This window comes from Strongylocentrotus purpuratus, unplaced genomic scaffold, assembly GCF_000002235.5.
Source record: "Strongylocentrotus purpuratus isolate Spur 01 unplaced genomic scaffold, Spur_5.0 spur5_scaffold_2, whole genome shotgun sequence".
Taxonomy (NCBI): Eukaryota; Metazoa; Echinodermata; class Echinoidea; order Camarodonta; family Strongylocentrotidae; genus Strongylocentrotus; species Strongylocentrotus purpuratus.
Window position 1 is genome coordinate 29,327,637 of NW_022145605.1, and position 19,040 is coordinate 29,346,676.

Genomic DNA, 19,040 nt, shown 5'->3' on the forward strand with positions numbered 1-19,040 from the left:
AGTGAATGTCTCAAAGGAGGTAGAGCATAGTCCCGTTTATTTGATATTGTTTACAAGATATACCTTTCCATCCAGCAGTTGTTATACGTCCGCGACTCTAAAGACTTGGGAATTGTTTCTTTTTCTTTTGACAGCTGCTGGTATGAATAATTTCCAGCACTCTGGAAACATCCCCATCTCGCAGCAGACGCCCACTCAGATGCCCACCCCGTACCACCAGTTCACCCAACCCCAGCCCCAGCATCACCAGAACCCCACGGTCCAATACCAGCACCATCAACCCCATCAGCAGTCCCATCAACAGCACCCCCACAGCCAGCAGCACACCACGCCTCCCCTCTCCCACACCCCTCAGGGGCAGAACCAGGGCAACGTGATGCAGCAGCCTCAGCCCGCCCATGGGGGGAGGCCGTCGCCAAGCCCTGTCAATCCGGCAGCTATGCATCAGGCCAACCAACAGGTTTGTTCTGGTTTCATACCTGTTGCTAGTATGTCCCCACCTACCAGAACCCTATATCACAAGGGTTCAACTTCAAGGCTACATCAAGCAGCTTGTACAGTATTGGTCTCTTGTAATCGTGGAAGAAAGAAAATGCTTTTCATGTTATGTTGGCAAAAAGCTTAGTACAAAGACGAAAGACGGTTATTTCTTCGTTGGAAGTGGAAGAGAACCCTTATACCATATTCAAGTCAATTTGTGAAAAAAAATTATGATTTGCCATAGATATGAGATTTCTCCTTTTGTTGAAGTCCATGTTTTGTAAATTTTATTTTGTTGTAAATTTGTATTTTGATTTGTAATCCAAGTAGTATCTCCTGTGTAATAGTCGACAGTTCACCATATGAGGTAGCATTTCTAAAGATAAAACGTCCATGTGGGAATCATTATCTTTCAAACAAAACTTCTCAATATGTTTTTTTGCAGCAACAACAGCCTCATCAGCAGCAACATCAGCAATTCCATCCACAAAACCTGCAGGCCATGGGTCAGCCGCAGCAGCAGAACCATCAGATGATGGCTGCCATGGCCGCTGTCAACCAGCAGCAGGGTGGCGGCACCGGCGGCACCCCCCACGGCACCAACAACCACAACCAGCAGCAGAACATGATGCAACCAATGCACGCGCACCCGCACCCCCAGCCGGTCCTCCACCAGTACGCCCACACGCCCCACGCGGTGACCAACATCACCAACGTGACCCCCGTGCACTCGGCGCCGCACCCGCACCCCAAGCCAGTCTTCCTTACCAACTCCCAGAGTCAGCATGGGGGAGGCGGTCAGCAGAGTCTACCCATCAACATCCATGGTCAGCATGGTCAGCAGTCGATACTCTCATCCCCGGTCCAAGGCCCGTACATGCAGACGCCACCAGGTCAGTAGAAAGAACATCGCCCAAACAAACCAACTTCTACAACTGATCATCAAAAATATTTCAATCAAATATTTGTTTGCCATATTTGAAGTGATTTAATGTTTTCCAGTGACAAAAAATGCATCTAAACTAAATGTCATTTTAATCAATTATTTTATTTTTAATGTGAATAGCTGTATAGGCATACAATATATGTATCATAGAAAGAAAAAAGCTTGTTTTTAATTTATTATTGTCAATTTTTAATGTTTTCTGGCAGCAAATGAGTTATTCGAGAAATAACATGTATGTATGTTATGTTTTGTATCATAATATTTCACCTCATTAAAGTATATTTTGGATTGTCATGAATGTTGAAAATATCCCCCTATACTCTCTCGTCTCTCTCTCTATCCAGGTCAAATACAACAAGCTCAAGTGCAACAATTTCAGCCCAATAATTGAAGAGATTTTTGACATTATTTATGGAAACGAGTCAATGTAAGTTACGTGTTCAAATCTAAATCCATAAATCAAGTATTCTTGCTCACCATTCATTGCATGTCCTAAACTTATCAGTATACAAGAAAAGAATGAAAAGTTTGAAGATACAATTTTTGTTTAAGGAAACTGAGCCAAATACATGCTCGTTAAATACCCCATTTCTTTATTCTAACCTATTTGCCTGCAAAGGAAAAAAGTGTTTAGAAGTAAATCAAGAGTTAAATTGAATATACAGTGGAGAGCATTGAGAAATAAGATGAAGTAACTGCTAAAAGTGTACCTGTCACTTACATCCTAGGAAAAAAGGCAATACCCATTTCATCCTATCAAAAAAATTATATTTGAAATTGCATTGCTCCCATTTCATCATTTTTGATATGTTGAATACTCGCCATTTGTTTTTGCATATATTTGATTCTGAGTTTTGACCGTGTCTTTCTGTTTATTTTTTTCTTTTTCTCCAGAAAATGCAGTTTAAAACTTGATCCAGGATTTCAAGTTGTGACAAGTAAAAAAGAATGCTGCATTTGAAACTTGAGTATGACAGCTGACATTGCTGCTTGTACGTGATTCGAGACTACCGGTCGAGCAAACAAAATGATTGCTGGCTCGTGGATCTTGTCTTTGCTTTGGTCTCTATTCATTGCTGTGCATTCCAGGACGTTTCGCGAAGTGAACTGTAGCAATTGTGACAGCATCGTGTGATCGGAACAGGATTCCGATGTGCTGCTGCTGCCACAGGACATTTAATTGTGATCAGTTTGCCGACTGGAGTGCCAAGTAGCATCTGTCGCTATGGAATGAGTGAGATGCCAAGAAGTACTGGATGGATTAGTGTAGCGGGACTAAAGGAGTCAAGCTCAATGGAGGCGAACTTCTTCAGAACCCTATGTTTTCATTAAAAAAAAGGACGGGATTGCTTGCAACCAGCTAAAAGTTGACTTGAAAGAAATGACACGCATTGGATGAGAATTGAACATAATGCAAGATATAAAATGAACACGCAGTTTACTGCATGATGATGATGTTGAGGTGACGAAAGTCATCCAGACTCTGCTTCGAGGCTGTGCTTGCAGGTGAAGGAGGAGACGAGCAAAGAAAAAACTATGATAAAAGGAAAAAAAAATAACCTGTTTTCAAAGATTATAACGATATATATGATACCTTTTAGCCAAACAATGCATTTACCGAGAATGCTTTTAAATTGGCCTTCCTCTTAAATATGTGATGATAGTAAAGGATGAAGAGAGGAGATCTTTTAAGAGGATGATGCAAAGTGATACATTTTAATCTCTACCAAGTTTGTATAAGATGTCACTAAATATGTGGAGAAATTTTATGACGTAAAGTTGAAGTTCTTGTATTTATAAACGAAGGATCATTCCCTTTTGCATTGGTATGGTATTGGGGAATATTATGAAATTTCATAAAACTTTCATATTTATTTTGGCATTTTAAATTACCTGAAAGAATATCTGGGGAATAATCGATTTACCAACTGACATCATAGCATGCAATCCCCAGACATGACAGATATATACAGAGATTACAAAAGTACACTTATGAAAAAGATACAAAAATGATAAAGTGTTATTATAAAAGTGTTTTTATGCTGCGATTGTAGCTGTTCAGGTTGTGAGTGAAGATTAACATTGTGTAACCACAACCAAAGTAAATGGGTCATTATATATCTGATACTAATCTATTTGACTCTTTAAAAATAAAAAAAAGGGAAATAAAAGAATATTTAATACAGGGAGATGATGATAATAACACTGACATAATATCAAATGGGGAAAGGGGTATGCGAAGCGATGATGATTAGCATTTGCCTGCTCAATCCTAGTTTGTATAAGATGTCACTAAATATGTGGAGATGAAGACCAAACTTTGCACAAGTGAGGAGAGTGAACCATAAAGTACTGCCTGGCACCAGTAGTGCAATACAAAAAAAAAACACCCTCTTTGGGATGAACTACTGCAGTGCACATGGCATTACAACTTCCCCAAATGCTCCTCGGGGATCGGGAGAGGAGGAATGTTGGCTAGGAAGATGAGAAGAAGTATTCTTTCTATAAAAAAAAAGGAAAACCACAAAGGGTTTTGACGTTTTTGGGTAGGGTTGGTCGGTACAGTCTCAGCTTGGTCTCATTTCATTTTGTTCAGTTTGGAACGTTCTAAGCCATGATATGATAGAAAGTTAAAATTTGGAATAAAAATGTGGAAGACCATATTCTATAGCATTTTGATCACACATATTTTGTGTTTGTCAAATGTGTAGTTAACCACATTTTGATGTGTTTTTTTTTTTGTATCGTTGGAGTAATTAATTGTCCTATTTCTGCCATTCTACTATTTTGTTTATATTTTGTTTATTTGAAAGGGACATGTGTTGTGCATGTTCCTTGACTGATTTGCTTCACACCTCTACCCTTACCTTTGTCAAGATATGTCAGTAATGGTTTGCGATAAAATGATTTTTTGAGTAAGGAAATATGAATCCTGCATCTTTCAATGAAATTACGATATTTTTATAACAGTTTTAATGATACTTAATGCAAGATAGTAAATTTTAAACATTCGGTTTAAATCCCCCCCCCCCCCCCCAGTAAAGTAACGTTTTCAATTAGGATGCGGTAATCTTATATCTATTGCATGACCAGTGTGCTTGGTACCTTGCACTGGGATTTCTTTTTGGAGTTGATATAACTTTCTGTTTTTAAGTAAAGGCACACACAGAACACGGCTTTGTGTTTTGTAAATCCTCACCCACTAAAGTAGAGAGATAATGAGAGTAAGAATAAAGTAGAATAAACATTAGTATTAAAGGAGGCTCTAACTCTAAGGGAATATTTTATATTTTCAAACGGCAATTTCACAAGAAGAATCAAAAATCAGTGTAGACGTAGTTTTGGTGGTCCATGGCATGTTGAAGTTGATTGTAGAATCCAAAGTCCAAGATGTTCATGCAATGTTGCTTACCTGACCTAGATTTATTAATTGTGAATGTAGACTAAAGATTGTTGTGAAAATTGAGAGAATTTCTGTTAAATTGCAAATCTCCAGTAACCTAAAAAGACTACAGATATGGTGAAAACTCATGATTTATCCATGTGTATCAATGTTCTCCAGCATTTGTTCCTGTCTCTTCAAATATTTCCAACTGTAAACCTTTCAACAACATGTAGGAATTCAATCAATTTAGTGATGCATAGCAGATGTGAGGTGGGAAGGGGATAACAAATTAGATTACTCGACTGTAAAGAGAGAAAAAAAAATGGATACTGATCTGTCCATGAAAGGAAATGCTGTGTATTCACTGGAGCTTTATTCCGAAATCAAATATGACTTAAATATATTGTCCGTTCAGAGCCAAAAGGGCATTAAGTCTGTGTTCTGAATTGTAGGTCCTCCTGGCTACAAACAGACAATACATGTATTCCCTTCAGTAACAGTTATTAAATAGTATTAGCCCCCCATGCATATGTAGTGTTCTCGGTACAAGAAGGCCGTGAATTATTGCCAATCAATCAGTCAGAGGTGTGCTGTTTCTTAGATAATGATTACAATTTACAAGGATCCATTTTGAGGTTAAAGGTTGAGACACAAGGAAATGTACATCCCATGTGTAGAATGGCCAACGATGAATTTACAAACCTTAAGTTGTAACTTCACTTCCCATCTTCATTTTTTAGCTTATTTCATCTATGCACCTGTCGGTCAAAGAAAAAAGAAGATGATTTGATTGATATAAAAAAGGTTCTATTCATTTTTTTTTAAAACTTGGAATTATCAGTAGAATAAGAGCATGTGAATGGAGCTTATCGAAGCTGTTGATTTACTCTCAAGAAAATATTACCGAATAAAACAAGCTGAGACTTACTTTGCTGTTTGATTGTTCGTTATTCTTTCTTCAGATTTATTTTTGTTTGTATGTACTGTAGAATATGAAGAATAAAAGTCTCCCTATTTCATTGCAGTGTGAGTGAGTGAAGCACGAGTTGAATCTGTTGGGACCGCGATAAATAGTTGAATTATGCATAACCAAATAACATGTTTAACATAATTTGGTCCAACACAATTGCGATTGAGGTATGCAGGGTTATCTGTAGGTCATTAAAATGGAGATCAGAGGCTGTATATGTAGCTGATAGAAATGGGATATTTCATTCATTCATTGGTCACCCGCATAAAGGCTGTAATAGTGCCATCAACAATACATACATATAGGCCTTATGGCCTCATAGGCAGCCATAGATTTGTTTAGCGAGTATCCTATCGGCTGAAATGGGGTCACATGACACTCACAATTTGTTATACAGTCAAACCTGTCTATCGTGACGGCCCAAAGGAAACACAAAAAGTGGTCTTTGTAGACAGGTGGTCACTATTAAAGCAGGATTTACTGTACAAAATAGGTTCTTTGTTAGAGAGTACTCAGAGTATCCCATTGGCTGAAAAGCTATCACATGACTTGAAAGATATGTGCACAAACATGCAATGTAGCATATCTTGTTGCACGGTATATTGCGTTCAAAAGTAAGTAGACCATGTCCATACTTAATTGGGCATACCCATTGTTTCCAATGTTCTATAGACATGCACATTTGACATGGAAGGTAAATTCAATGTGGTTGACTTGAGAGAAGAGAAGCATGAGATTGCAAATACTGGTACCCTAAATTTTATATACACAAAACGTGTAATAAATATAGCATGCCATTTTATTTCAGTTTCGGTCTGTGGGCTAGGAGAAATATATGCATGTAGGTCTAAGTTCTCCTTCGACATGAATAGACACAGGGTTGGATTATAGTGAATTAGTAGCTAGATTATGGACCTTTAAGTATAAGCTACGCTGAGGTGAAATTACAGTGCTTGGACATTTGCTCTGGTGACAATGGCTTCAGGCTTCTTGTGTCCGGACACTGAGCAAAATTAAGGCATTCTCTTTTGCCTATGAATTTAACAAAAACAAATCATTTAAATAGCACTCATCATATAAAATAGAAGGGTTTTATTACAATAGTCTAAGGACTATGACATAATATATATAAAAATATCATATTAAAAACTCTACATCACAATTCAATGAGTATGGAAAGAAAGAAGGGGTGAATGAGGAATAGGAGCAAGGAGCAAGAATCAACAAAAGGTGAGAAAAGAATGAAAGAAAAAGAAAGGAAGAGTAAGTAAGAGGAATATATCAGGAAAGATGAGGTGAAAAACATGTGTAATGAGCCTTCTATTAATTAGCTTTAAAATGTACAGATCCTCATGACTTGTACAAACCATAAATATATACAATCATGAATATTCATCCTATATTATATTGTCCAACAGATTGATGAAATGTTGCTCGTAAACTTCTTAAAATTACTGGATGTAATAGTGATTGGGTGTTTAGCTAAGATAGGATTAAGATTAGGGTTATGAATAACATTAGGCCTAGGATTAGAATTCAGTGAGTGTAGCCTGTAGGATAATTCTGTGATGCGATATGTTAATACCAAAATTACATATGAGATATAGACCTCATAAGCTGCAGATTTTGTTGCTTACAGACATTATTGTATTTTTACCTACCAAAATATTGCCTAAATAAGGCTCTTAACAATTGTTACTTGTTACTTACTCTTAAATATGTATTGCAGGACTGGAAAGCTGTAAACTTTTTGAGTTTTACTGGCTTGCTAAAATAGGATAATGTGGAATCACATAATGATCAACCTTACTCGATGTAGATATATTGTGTTTGCTTATTTTTATGTGGAGGGGCAGGAAAAGTCCTTTCATTATGTATTGAAAAAACAAAAATGTGAGATGTTCCCACACCGGGAATCGAACCCGGGCCACGGCGGTGAGAGCGCCGGATCCTAACCACTAGACCATATGGGATTTCCATGTTGGAGAAGGAATTATATTCTTAATATTACTCTTTTAATAAGGTGACTACTCCATTTCAGAGGAGATTGGTGAGTTAACAGTGTTAATTATTTAAGGGAGGATAAAAATGGGAGAACGTAATAAATGATTAAAAACATTCTCTAAGTTGTAAATTATCATTTTGATGGATCTTTGCTATCATATTTCTTCACTTTTAGTCTATTTGAATTCCTCCTTCATAACTCTTATTTCCTCCCTCGATAATGGAATAGTCTAACCCCTTTTTCACAACATAGCAAAATGGCTGCCTCCAGTGCAATGAAAAATACTGTTGTTAGACTTCGGCGGAATGTAACTGCATAATCTTCTTTTGCCATTTAGATGGAGGCATTTCTGAGAAGGTCTGCGGGTCTGTGTTCAATATGTCTTCAAACTGTGTAACAGATACAACGCAATGGCTATCAGTGAACGAAGAATCGTTGTTTTTACATGACGGTTTATTACGGGTAAGCGATCTTGTTAACTTGCCAAAACATATCAACAACGCAAGCCCGCAAAACAGCTCTGACGAAGTCGTTTCCTTCGACACGAAAAATCCAACTGAATTGAGTCACAGGCTAGTTTCTGTTTGTGAGAGACACAACAATATATATGCTTACTCAAGACTTCTTGAATACCGGTTAAATGCACTGAAAGGGTTATGGAATGCCCATCGCCAAATATCTAATAATGTGGAGCAGCTGGAAAGAGAGACATTCAGTGAAGAGGAAGTGGCCAGCGCCGCCGGCCTTGGCGGCCTGAGCTTGCTGAAGAAAGTCACTTGGCACGGTGCTGAACCAGCAGCCTTTTCAAGCAGACTTGGATTACTCCTCCTGTTTCCACTTCTTCGGTCACAGCAGAGAATAAATCCAGAGCTAAGCAGTGAAACTGCTGTTCTGCTTCTTAATTGCCTTCGAGATTGTCTTCCACTGAGCCTTGCTAAAGAACCTGCGGACTGTTTAGATGGACTGGAAAATCTTTTGAGTTCCTGGCTTGGTGAAAGTGATGAGATTGATGTAATAGCTAATGTGGAACCACATGAAGAGCAACATGTTCAACAACTACCACGCCAGCTACTTGCCTCTGCATTGGTTGCATTTGCCTGCGCAAGGTTTGTATCTAAGAGGGACAAAAGATAAAATAGATATGGTCAGATTGTGGTACTTGGAACATCGGCCATGATTTGATTGCTTTTCTCATGAGTCATTATTATTAGTATTACATTATTTAGGTCGACTTAATGTTAAAAATAAAGTTAAAATTTTTTGTAATGCTTCATGAGTCTGTTTAAAAAAAGACTACCTTTGGCTTTGGCTTTACATTTTTACAATAATGCTGATTCTGTAAAATATAACCTTTCTCAGGCTTTCTGATCATTCCGATGCAAAGTTTTATAGCTATGGTCCTATAGAGGGGTTCACATGTTTTTTTCATCAAACTTTGTATTGGATCTTGGATCTTGGATTCTTATCCTCCTAAATACTCCGAAGAAGAGTTTTGACTGGAGGTGGTGGAGGGTGGACGATTACATTTTTGAAAAAAGTTCTTTAGCAACTGCATTTTTAAATGAGAGCGGGGAGGTTTGGTTGATGGTTGCTTGTTGTAGGTTGTTCCATGTCTTACAGTCCTTGAGAAATATGAGTTGGCATAGACGTCCGAGTTGGTGTGGCGAATTTCAAATTTCAATTTCAAATTTCAGACTTTAAAGTGCATATTTTGTGTGTAGACATAAAATAATGATTTAATGTGAAACTGGGCAATTAAGTCACAAAAGTCAATGATGCATTTTGTTTGTGTCTTTGTTTTATGTGGAGGAATGTATTTAATTGACCAAAATGTGTTTACATTTCTCCCATAGCAGGTCAATTAAACGGAAATGTATGTCTATGCTGGTATTCGTCAAAAGCCTTTTCAGCAACTAAAAGAGGATATTGTGGTGTAGTGTCTTTCATAGTGGTCACATACAAATCTACCCAGAAAAATTTTCTCAATCAAAATGAAATGAACAAGGAACTAGTAATATTTGTTCTTGGCCTTTAATACAACAAAATGAAATTGTATACTCAACAATTTCTCATTGAATGTTGGCAAGTTACATGCTTTTCAGTTTTCAACTTTGTTTACAATATTTCATTTTTTCTTTGCCTTTGATAATACAGGGGCTCTACAGGAACGTTCATTCACACCACCCACCTCTTACAACAGCTTGCCCCATCCATAGGCCCACTGCCCATAGCTGACATCCTCCAGAGACTCCTGAGGCTTGAAGGGGGGCCAGGCTCCCCCTCTTACCTCCATGGTAGCCGGCACGTCGTGTGTTGGGGATTTGAGGATATGCTGGGTGAGAAAGAGGAGAAAACAGAGGACAAAGAGAAAGAAAAAGGTAGGTGTTTAATTCACCATACTTGTAATCAAGGTTCAAAATTAGTGATTGCCCCACTTCCATTGACCACCTAAAATCCAATAGACCAGTTTGTAGTTAGTAATGTGTCGCAACATTAAATCTACATTAAAGGGAGTGTAGCATGACGAGGAGAACTTTGGTCTGTTTCGCGAACTATAGCGCTGACCATGGAGAGATTAAGTCGCTGACTACCGTTAATCACGTCCATTCGTTTACGTGCAGTTGTCCAAAAGAAGACGTGGATGGCGTTAACCAGCATTTGCCAAGCTAAACTCCCTTTAAATCTACATCAATCTCCATCCAGATGAGGTAAATGGGTACTTGCGTAATATTGAAGTACCAGGAGTGGCAATGTGCCACACATGAGCGTTATGATACAAGACTCTACTATTATTTACCATTATCATTATCTACAAATGACCACAAATATCTGCAGACCTTTCAATGTGCCATCACATGCCTGGAACTCAATTTTATCTTTAAATGATTTGCTTGTAGAATCCAGTATCGGTAGAAGCTTGGCCTGTGACGGTGTCTTTCTGTACTGTACGAACGCAAGGGGGAAAGGTCTTGCTAAGATTGGATCTGGATTACATGGAACGCTAAGGTGAGTCATGGCAGTTTTACTTCTGGGGGGTGTTTCACAAAGATCCTAAATTGAACTTATCTCTAAGTTGGACTTAACAATTATGGAAAGCTGTTAGCATCTTTGAAAATATTTTGTAAAAGTTATTGTAAAAGGCATAACATTTTAATTCAAATCATTCATATTTTCGTATTTATATGATCAAGGAGATTTCATGTTCTTGGTGTAGAATTTATGAAAAGTCTAAAATACTTCAATTTTTGCTTTTGAATGTATTTTATTTTAAGGCTACAAATGGCTCTCCATAATGTTTAAGTCCAACTCAGCATTATTAAAGTTCGACTTAAGATCTTTGTGAAACACCCCCCTAGACATGATAACTGATTGTTTTGTGAACAGTCTGTCAAGTATTAAAGACTACAGAAAACGGGTCATTGGGACTCTATCTGCATTCAGGAAATTTACATTGTTGAGTATTTCTTGATATCGCATGAAAACAAGAGGATAATATAAAATAAAAAGGTCTGATGAGTATTTGTGTGACATTTTAACAGTTTTACAAGGTATAACATGTTTCACATTGTAAATCCTCTTGCAGAGGTACAAAGATTTACTCGCAGGTTTTCATCATTTGAGGGCATGTCAGTCCTGTTGCTTTACTTGTAGGCCTATTCATTTGCACTTTTCCCATATCAGAAAATAAATTCAGCTTGGAAAAGAAAGAGAAAACTAGCAGTGGCAAGTCTGTTGCAATGCAATAATGAATACATTTTAGCCATTTTGTTTAGTATGAAGAGATTTTAAGTGCTTCATGTTTATTTTTTGATTGTATGATTTAAAATGAGAATGCACATTATGTGATAAAGAGTTCCTCAAATCTTATGCCATTTGAGCTCAAAATTCCAGCAATGCACTGAAAAAGATGAAATATTATCTGTTAATCAGAAAAAGACAAGTGATGTTGGCAAAAATAATGACAATGACAATATGTTTTCTATTGTACAAATCTCGCATAATTCTGAAACATATCTGTTTGCTTTAGAGCCACAATTGAAGTATGGTAGTCTTTATTTAGTTTCTTGTTGGCGCTCTTCACTAATTCAATTTTTCCCATGTTTTTTTTTCTTCTTCAGAGGCTTTGTCTACACTCGTAACCCTGACCTTCCAGTAGGCTGGATTGCGTGTACGGACAAGATACTGCTGCACCGCCCTCTGGAGGCAGACTCTAAGACAGAATCCCTAGGGTCGGTCATCAACAGAGACACTCTCAAGGTAATAGAGTTTAGTTTGAGCACCTTTGATCGGTATCGGCCAAAAGTATCGGTTCAATTTTTCAATTTATCAGAAACATTTTTTTAATGCCGAAAATTTTAAGTTTTGGGCTATCAAATACTAAAAAAACATGCAAAGCTGGGATTAATTTGTCATTTGGAGTTGTTGTAGACCATGTTTGTTGATATCAAGTGCCTTTTCATGACTTTGAAATTGATAATATAAAGAGAAGAGGCAAAACATGCGAGCCGCCATCTTGGATTATAATGACAATGGAAAGAAAAAAAAAGCATTTTCTCCCCCGATCATTTTCATTGATCGGCGATCAGAATTTACTATCCGATTTCACCTGATCAGCCAACGATGGGATGATCGGTTACAGGGTCAAGTTTAGTCTTTATTCTTAAATTAATAATGTCTTCACATATCGTCTTGTGAGAGCTAGAAAGGCGTTAAAGGGAAAGTCCACCCCCAAAATAAGTTTGTTTCGATAGAGGCAGAATAATAAGAAAATCAGGTGAGTGAAAGTTTGAGCAAATTCTGAATGAAAATAAGAAAGTTATGAATTATTAAAGTTGTGATCAATCAAATACAAATTGGCAACTCTGTGACTTATTATACGAGCTCTCCTTCATTTGCTTTGTGCATAATATTCCATAAAATCATGTTTTCTTCGTTATTGATGACGGAATATATATTTGTTCCTTGCAGGGGGAGTATAGAAACATATTTGCAATTATTATATTTAGTGTGCATGTATGGTTGAAATTTTTCTTGAGGGAAAATGAAAATTTTAGATTTTTTTAGTACTGAGCAAATGGAAGTTGAGCTCGCATGATACGTCATAGAGTTGCCAATTTGTGTTTGATTGATCACAACTTCAAAAATCCTAACTTCCTTATTTTTAATCGGAATTTGCTCAAACTTTCACTGACTTGTTTCTCTCATTTTTCTACTCCTATTAAAACTAACTTAATTTCAGGGTGGACTTCCCCTTTAACTCCTACACTTCCACGCAGACTTAACGCCTTTCTGGCAGTAAAAAGACAAAATCTGATATATTCAGTGCCTCATTTCTGTTTCTGAAATACTGGTAGCTGACACTTAAAGCCTATCTGCACTAGTTTGGCCAGGAGGGATTAGGCCTCCCTGCATGGTCACTCACAGGTGGTTATCTCATCAAATCAGTTCTTAACTAACATAAGAAAAAGAGGGCGCAAGTAGCTATAAGTAGTGCAGTGGCGCTTTAATGGCTGTATTATCAACATAACTTTGTAAAATAGCTACCATCTACTTGATTCTAGATGTTGAGGTATCATGGTTAAGTTGGTTGAGCAATTTTTGCCTTTTGTACTGAGTAACCAAATATAGAGGAAAATATCAAAAAGTATATTTATTAATGCCCAGAAGAGTAAATAACAAAAGTGTTTACCATCACTATAGTGCAATAGTCAAGTTTCTAATGATGTATGAGACTATGATGAGTGTTTTTTTTCAAGTCACTATCTCACTGTGGTGACTTGGAACCTACTTCAATTGAGATGAAAGTATGCATTGACAGATTTATTAACAAATTATCTTCACCCTTGTCGGGGAGTATATTCCCATGCCATTTTCCCCCCTCTAAAATCCCTGTTCTTGGTTTTAACAAAGAGGATATTATGCTCTAATGAAAATCCTTGGTTATGAGTAGGACCCTTAGTGACATCTCAGATACTCCCTGTGTTGTTTGCTCAGTCAGTAGAACGTCCGCCTCACAACCGGGAGGTCGTGGGTTCGAACCCCGGCCACGTCATACCAAAAGACGTTAAAAGAAGGGAGTTGCTGCTACCTTATTTGGTGTTCAACAATAAGGGATAGAGCAACGTCGATATGGTGCTGCTCAGTGGCTGCCAGCCTCACCAACAATTGGGCAAAAAGAATTTCCATTTTCAGTTTAACTTAATAAAATTTGGAGTAGATTTTAAAAGATTATTATTTATTATTTTTTCTTTTGATACAGGTGGAAGGTAATGTGAAGATGCCTGAGTCTCTGGTAAATGCATCTCAAGTCACCGTCTCGCTTTGCAGTGACGGCACCTACTTCTATCGGGTCTGGTGCCCTCCTGGTCCCGACAAGAGTGGCAAAGGTCAACCTGTCACGGCTGATCTTCTGAACATGAAGGTAACATTCTTTGTAATAAACAGGCCTAATAATTACCAGATTTAAATCAGTTTCCTTCTTTTTTTTTTCTTCCTTCTTTTTTTTTATCTGATTTTGTTTGTTTTCCTTTTCTTCCTGATTATATCCTGATTTTCCCCTTATTTTCTCTATTCTTCCCTATTTTCCCCTATTTTTCTCTATTTTCCTCTATTTTCCTCTAATTTTCTTGCTCAAAAGGGAGAGGGGAATGTTGTTAGATGTCATTCCCCCCCCCCCCGAATCCTCTTTTTTTTTGTTTACTCAATGGGGCGTGGTTGAGGGAACCCCCCCCCCCCCCCCCCCCCCCCCTTTTGAGCAAGAAAATTAGGGGAAAGTAAACCTTCCTCAGTGACCACCTGGTTATTTGAAAGACCACCTGTTTAAAATGACCGCATTTTGTGTTTCATTTGAAAAGTTTTCTCATTGAAACCTGCACTGGAAGACTGGCTGCTTTATTAAGACCATATTTCTTGTTTTCCGTGAGTGGGCTCTATCCGCTTTTAAGGTATTTCTTTTCTTTTAGTCATGATGAATCATATACTGCTCATATTTTCAAGTTTGTTTAACATGTACGTGTATAGTGATGAATAATCTATGGTTACATGATATCAGTTGTCAGTTGCAACTCTGTACATAATAGATAGGCCATTTAAATTTATGTTTGATCGGAGGACTTCAAACTGCACGACTGGCCCAAGATCTCATACATGTATATGTAAAACAATTGAGATTTGTTGCCAATTTGCATCATGAATCACTACTGATTTAATGCTATCTTTGTAGGAGCAAGATGGTGTGGTTGTTGCTGAACCACTTAGACCATCGGTAGTACTAGTAAGGAACGAGGACGTAGTGAGGGGTGTGACGGACCCTCTGCTCATAAGACTGAGAACATTTCGGCCGGGTAACGCTGCTGCCCTAGCCCAACTCACCAACTCCAACGGCAATGCAGGCGGCAGGGAAGAGATCTGTAAGTATTGCTTTAGCTTTAACAGTATCCAGGGGGGTGTTTCACGAAGACTAAGATCGACTTTAAGTTGGACTTAACTATGGCAGACCATTCATGCCACAGGTTACTCTCACCATTGGTCTCTCAATTATGATCTTTAGATAATATTTTTTCCTTCAATAACGAACTATCAAGAAAGGTTAATTCTGAAGATTTGTGACCACGATTTGTACGTCCCTTGAGAGACCAATGCCAGTAAATGGTGAGAGGAAACAGTGGCATGAACGGCTTGCCATAGTTAAGTCCAACTTAAAGGCGACCTTAGACTTTGTGAAACACTTCCCTGTTGTCTTTCCAAATTTAAGAAAACTTAAAAATCTAAATATAATGTTGGAGATATCAAAGTATTTCTTTCCTTCTCCCAGTCATTCCAATTTCTTTAAAATCAATATTCAACAACAAAAAAAAAACAAGAATTAGAGCATATGAATTCTGTAATATAGTTTTTAGTGAAAACTGCCAGGGTATTAGTATATTTGTAAAGCGCTTAGAGACATTTGTATTAAAGCTTATCTGCCGTAGTTTATAGGAGGGACTAGACTGCCCTGCAAGGTCACTGGACAGGTGGTTATCTGATCAACTCAGCTCTCAGTGAACATAAGAAAAAGAGGATCATGGGGGAGCAATGGTCACCGATTAAGCATTGTTTGTTATATAGAGGGCGCAAGTAGCTGCAAGTAGTGCAGTGGGCCTTTAAGCGCTATATAAAAATGAAATATTATTATTATTATTATTAATGCCATTGGCAATGTTTGGACATCCTATTTTGAATTTTGTTACATGAGTTATAGAACAAAATAGATTTAAATTTATTTGTGGTATCCATGAAGAGCATGTTTACATGTGTCTGAACTCATATGCTCCTTGCGTTGTCTCTATACAGCTACTACCAGCTGTGGCCTGACCCTGAAACTCCTGCGCAGGTCACCTATCTACTGCTGCGGCAGTAGCGTGGTGATTGTGACGTCGCCCCCTGGAGGTGGTAGCAGCTCAGCTACTCGGTCTCTCTTCAGTACTACCGCAGGCCTTAGTGGGCTCAGAAGTGAGTTGGAAAACAAGAATATTTTAATTTCTGCCGTCAAGGCATGGCTGACAATTTACTAGTATAGTGTGAGTCAAAAAAAAATTACACCTAGAAAATTGCTAATTATTTAAAAATCATTGATGAACATTAAATTGTTATATATCTTATGAAAGAGTGTTTCATCCCAAATCATTTGGTACCATTTCTGTGTGGTATGTGTTCACGCTTGGATGAACAGGAGACATTGTTTGCGAGAGTGCAAAAATCGACTTGCGTCAAAGTTGCCTATGTGATGTTTAAATATTACAATTGGGATTTGGGTATTAATTCGGTCTTTGCAGATCCAAATAACATCCCTAACAAAATTAATCATATCGGATATCAAATATCAAAGAACATTTGTGTGCGTGTGTGTGGGTGTGTGTGACTTTGCCCTGAGCAAAAAATATATGCAATGCATTTCATTTGATACATTCAATTCATTCTCTCACTCCGCTAATCCCCACATAATACATACTGTAGGCATCACTTTGGGGCAAGTCGATTTTTGCACTCTCGCAAACAATGCCACCTGTTTATCCAAGCGTGAACACATACCAATCAAAAATGGTACCAAATGATTTGGGATAAAACACTCTTTCATAAGATGTATAATAATTTACTGTTCATAGATGATTTTAAAAATAATTAGCAATTTTCTAGGTGTAAACTTTTTTTTAACTCACATGGTATACTTTAGAAACAGAAACTCTCACATACAGGATAATTTTACTTATTTGAGGTGAGGGACATATTCTCATGCCACACAAGAGAAGTGAAACATGACACTGAAATTTTTGCAGTTGACTAAAAAGTATCCTCCAAAGAGAAAACTCATTCGTAACAATTTGCAGAACAAGTCATGTTGCATACCATTTGGGTTTTACAGCAGCTTTCCAGCAAATTGATTTTCAGCATAAAGTAATGACATTGATGCAATGATTTACCTCCTAGTATTTTGATCACCAGTATTTGTTACAACCTATATTTAGCAATATCCAAGAGCAGTCTCATTTACAAAAATGGTAACGGATGAATATGCAGTATAAAGGAAATCACAATTTGGTATGTTTGTGCTCTATGATTCTAATTTACACTATGAAACCTCAGATAATCTGATAGCTCACCAAACATTATTCACCTGCTTTATCATGGGCTAATTCACATTTTTGCTTCTTCTTCAAATTTGATGCAGCATTGGCGACAAGCATCTGTTTCAATCTTTCAAACGGTCTCCTGACCAGCAAGCTAGAGCTGATGGACGCCCCTGCATGTGCTATTGCAAGGGGTTCAAATGTACAAGGTCTAGGTAAGGTCTAGAAAATCTCCTTGGAATCACAAAGGGGTGAAGGTATTGTTTGGAATTACAGATTTAAAAAAATATGAAGCGTTAATGAGCTTCAGTGACAGATGATGTATGATGTAATAATAATAATAAAATAATGAAAAAAACGGTGCTTATAAAGGGCTTACCACCAAAGTCTCTAAATGCTATAACATGCTAAAAATACAATGATAAACAATTACGTATTAAACAAAACAAAAAGACAATTTGAAACCCTACAAAATACAACATCGAACCTCTATAAATTTGATGCAGAGTTGACTGGCAGGTCATTAACAGCATCAGAATGTTTTGTTAGGAAGTACATACATAATACTTTTACTTGGAGAGAACCATGTGGAATCTTTCACACATTTATAGCACATTTCTTGTTTTGGAAAGCACTTTTAGAATTCTCTTCATTGAGTTTAGTTGATAAATAGCAAGATAAAGGCACTGCTAACTGCTGCAGTAAACAAAATGATTCTCCTCAACTGGAATATTAAACAAGTGAGAAATAGAGAAAATTAAAATATTTAATATTACACAGGTGTTTGGGTGAAGGAAGCGATTCAGTTCCTCTGAAACGCCAATATGGGTAGGGGGATGGGGGAAGGGGGGGGGGGGACTATCATCATCTTTGTAATAGAATGGACGTACCTGCTTCCTAGAAGGTCAAGGTAGGGGTCAAGGACGTGCCCCTGTCCCTCGAAGATGATATCTACAGGATGTAAATTCCAAGTTCCAAGTTGTTTCTCTGCTATTTGTTCAAACATCTGAGATTTGCTGTGGAGGGATTTTAACGATTGCCTCCATTTCGCATCCTGTTAGATATTCACACTTAAATTGATGTAGATCATGCATGGATTTCAAAACATGTCACACATACACACGCACATATTGATCCATGTATTAGTAGAACAATATGGGACCGTTTGCATCATAATAACAGTATATCTGTAAAGCACATAGAGACATTGTAGATGTATTGAGTGCTTTATAAAGCGGAATATTATTATCATGTTTCATTCATTCTCTAGGTATCTGCTATGACGAGCTGAACAACGCAATCTGGACTTGTTCTCCAGACTGGGTGGATCAGTGGCAGAATCCCGGGCTTAGAGCCACTCACCATGTCTGTAAACAGCTTGGAGTACCGCAACCTCCACTCACAGACAGAGCACCACAAGGTAAACGTGTGCTCGCAAGAGTTGTCCAGTGAATGCAATTGCCATTAATTAAGTTTTGTTAGATATACATGACTTTACAAGTTACTGGTATACGTTTGGCAAGATTAACAATTCAGAATGATTTTGAATCATTTCTCTATTCCATGGATTTCTAGCTTTAATATTATTAAAGATAAAAAAAAAAATCTCTCCCAATAACAATTTTACCAGAATAGTAATACAGTGAAAC

The 19,040-nt window shown here is 37.5% G+C and overlaps 2 protein-coding genes and 1 non-coding gene across 4 annotated transcripts in view; 2 read left to right on the forward strand and 1 right to left on the reverse strand.

Annotated features, from left to right (window-relative positions):
- The window catches only part of LOC105439859 (ataxin-2-like), a 31,825-nt gene extending 27,417 nt beyond the window's left edge, over window positions 1-4,408 (forward strand). For both annotated transcript variants that reach the window (XM_030992177.1, XM_030992176.1), the window contains exons 18-21: window positions 135-460; window positions 926-1,373; window positions 1,771-1,853; window positions 2,321-4,408. In XM_030992177.1, coding sequence (XP_030848037.1) covers window positions 135-460; window positions 926-1,373; window positions 1,771-1,817 — 821 coding nt within the window. In that variant the 3' untranslated portion in view covers window positions 1,818-1,853; window positions 2,321-4,408. The remainder of the gene's footprint in view (window positions 1-134; window positions 461-925; window positions 1,374-1,770; window positions 1,854-2,320) is intronic.
- Window positions 4,409-7,682: 3,274 nt separating this feature from the next.
- TRNAE-CUC lies at window positions 7,683-7,754 on the reverse strand. The gene has a single exon. It is a non-coding gene; the product is annotated as a tRNA-Glu (tRNA).
- A 264-nt stretch (window positions 7,755-8,018) lies between these two features.
- LOC100890523 (probable E3 ubiquitin-protein ligase HECTD4) overlaps window positions 8,019-19,040 on the forward strand; it is a 53,996-nt gene continuing 42,974 nt past the window's right edge. Inside the window, exons 1-9 of the mRNA XM_030991196.1 lie at window positions 8,019-8,892; window positions 9,941-10,164; window positions 10,684-10,792; window positions 11,905-12,043; window positions 14,046-14,207; window positions 15,009-15,195; window positions 16,118-16,276; window positions 17,493-17,606; window positions 18,662-18,811. Coding sequence (XP_030847056.1) covers window positions 8,165-8,892; window positions 9,941-10,164; window positions 10,684-10,792; window positions 11,905-12,043; window positions 14,046-14,207; window positions 15,009-15,195; window positions 16,118-16,276; window positions 17,493-17,606; window positions 18,662-18,811 — 1,972 coding nt within the window. The 5' untranslated portion in view covers window positions 8,019-8,164. The remainder of the gene's footprint in view (window positions 8,893-9,940; window positions 10,165-10,683; window positions 10,793-11,904; window positions 12,044-14,045; window positions 14,208-15,008; window positions 15,196-16,117; window positions 16,277-17,492; window positions 17,607-18,661; window positions 18,812-19,040) is intronic.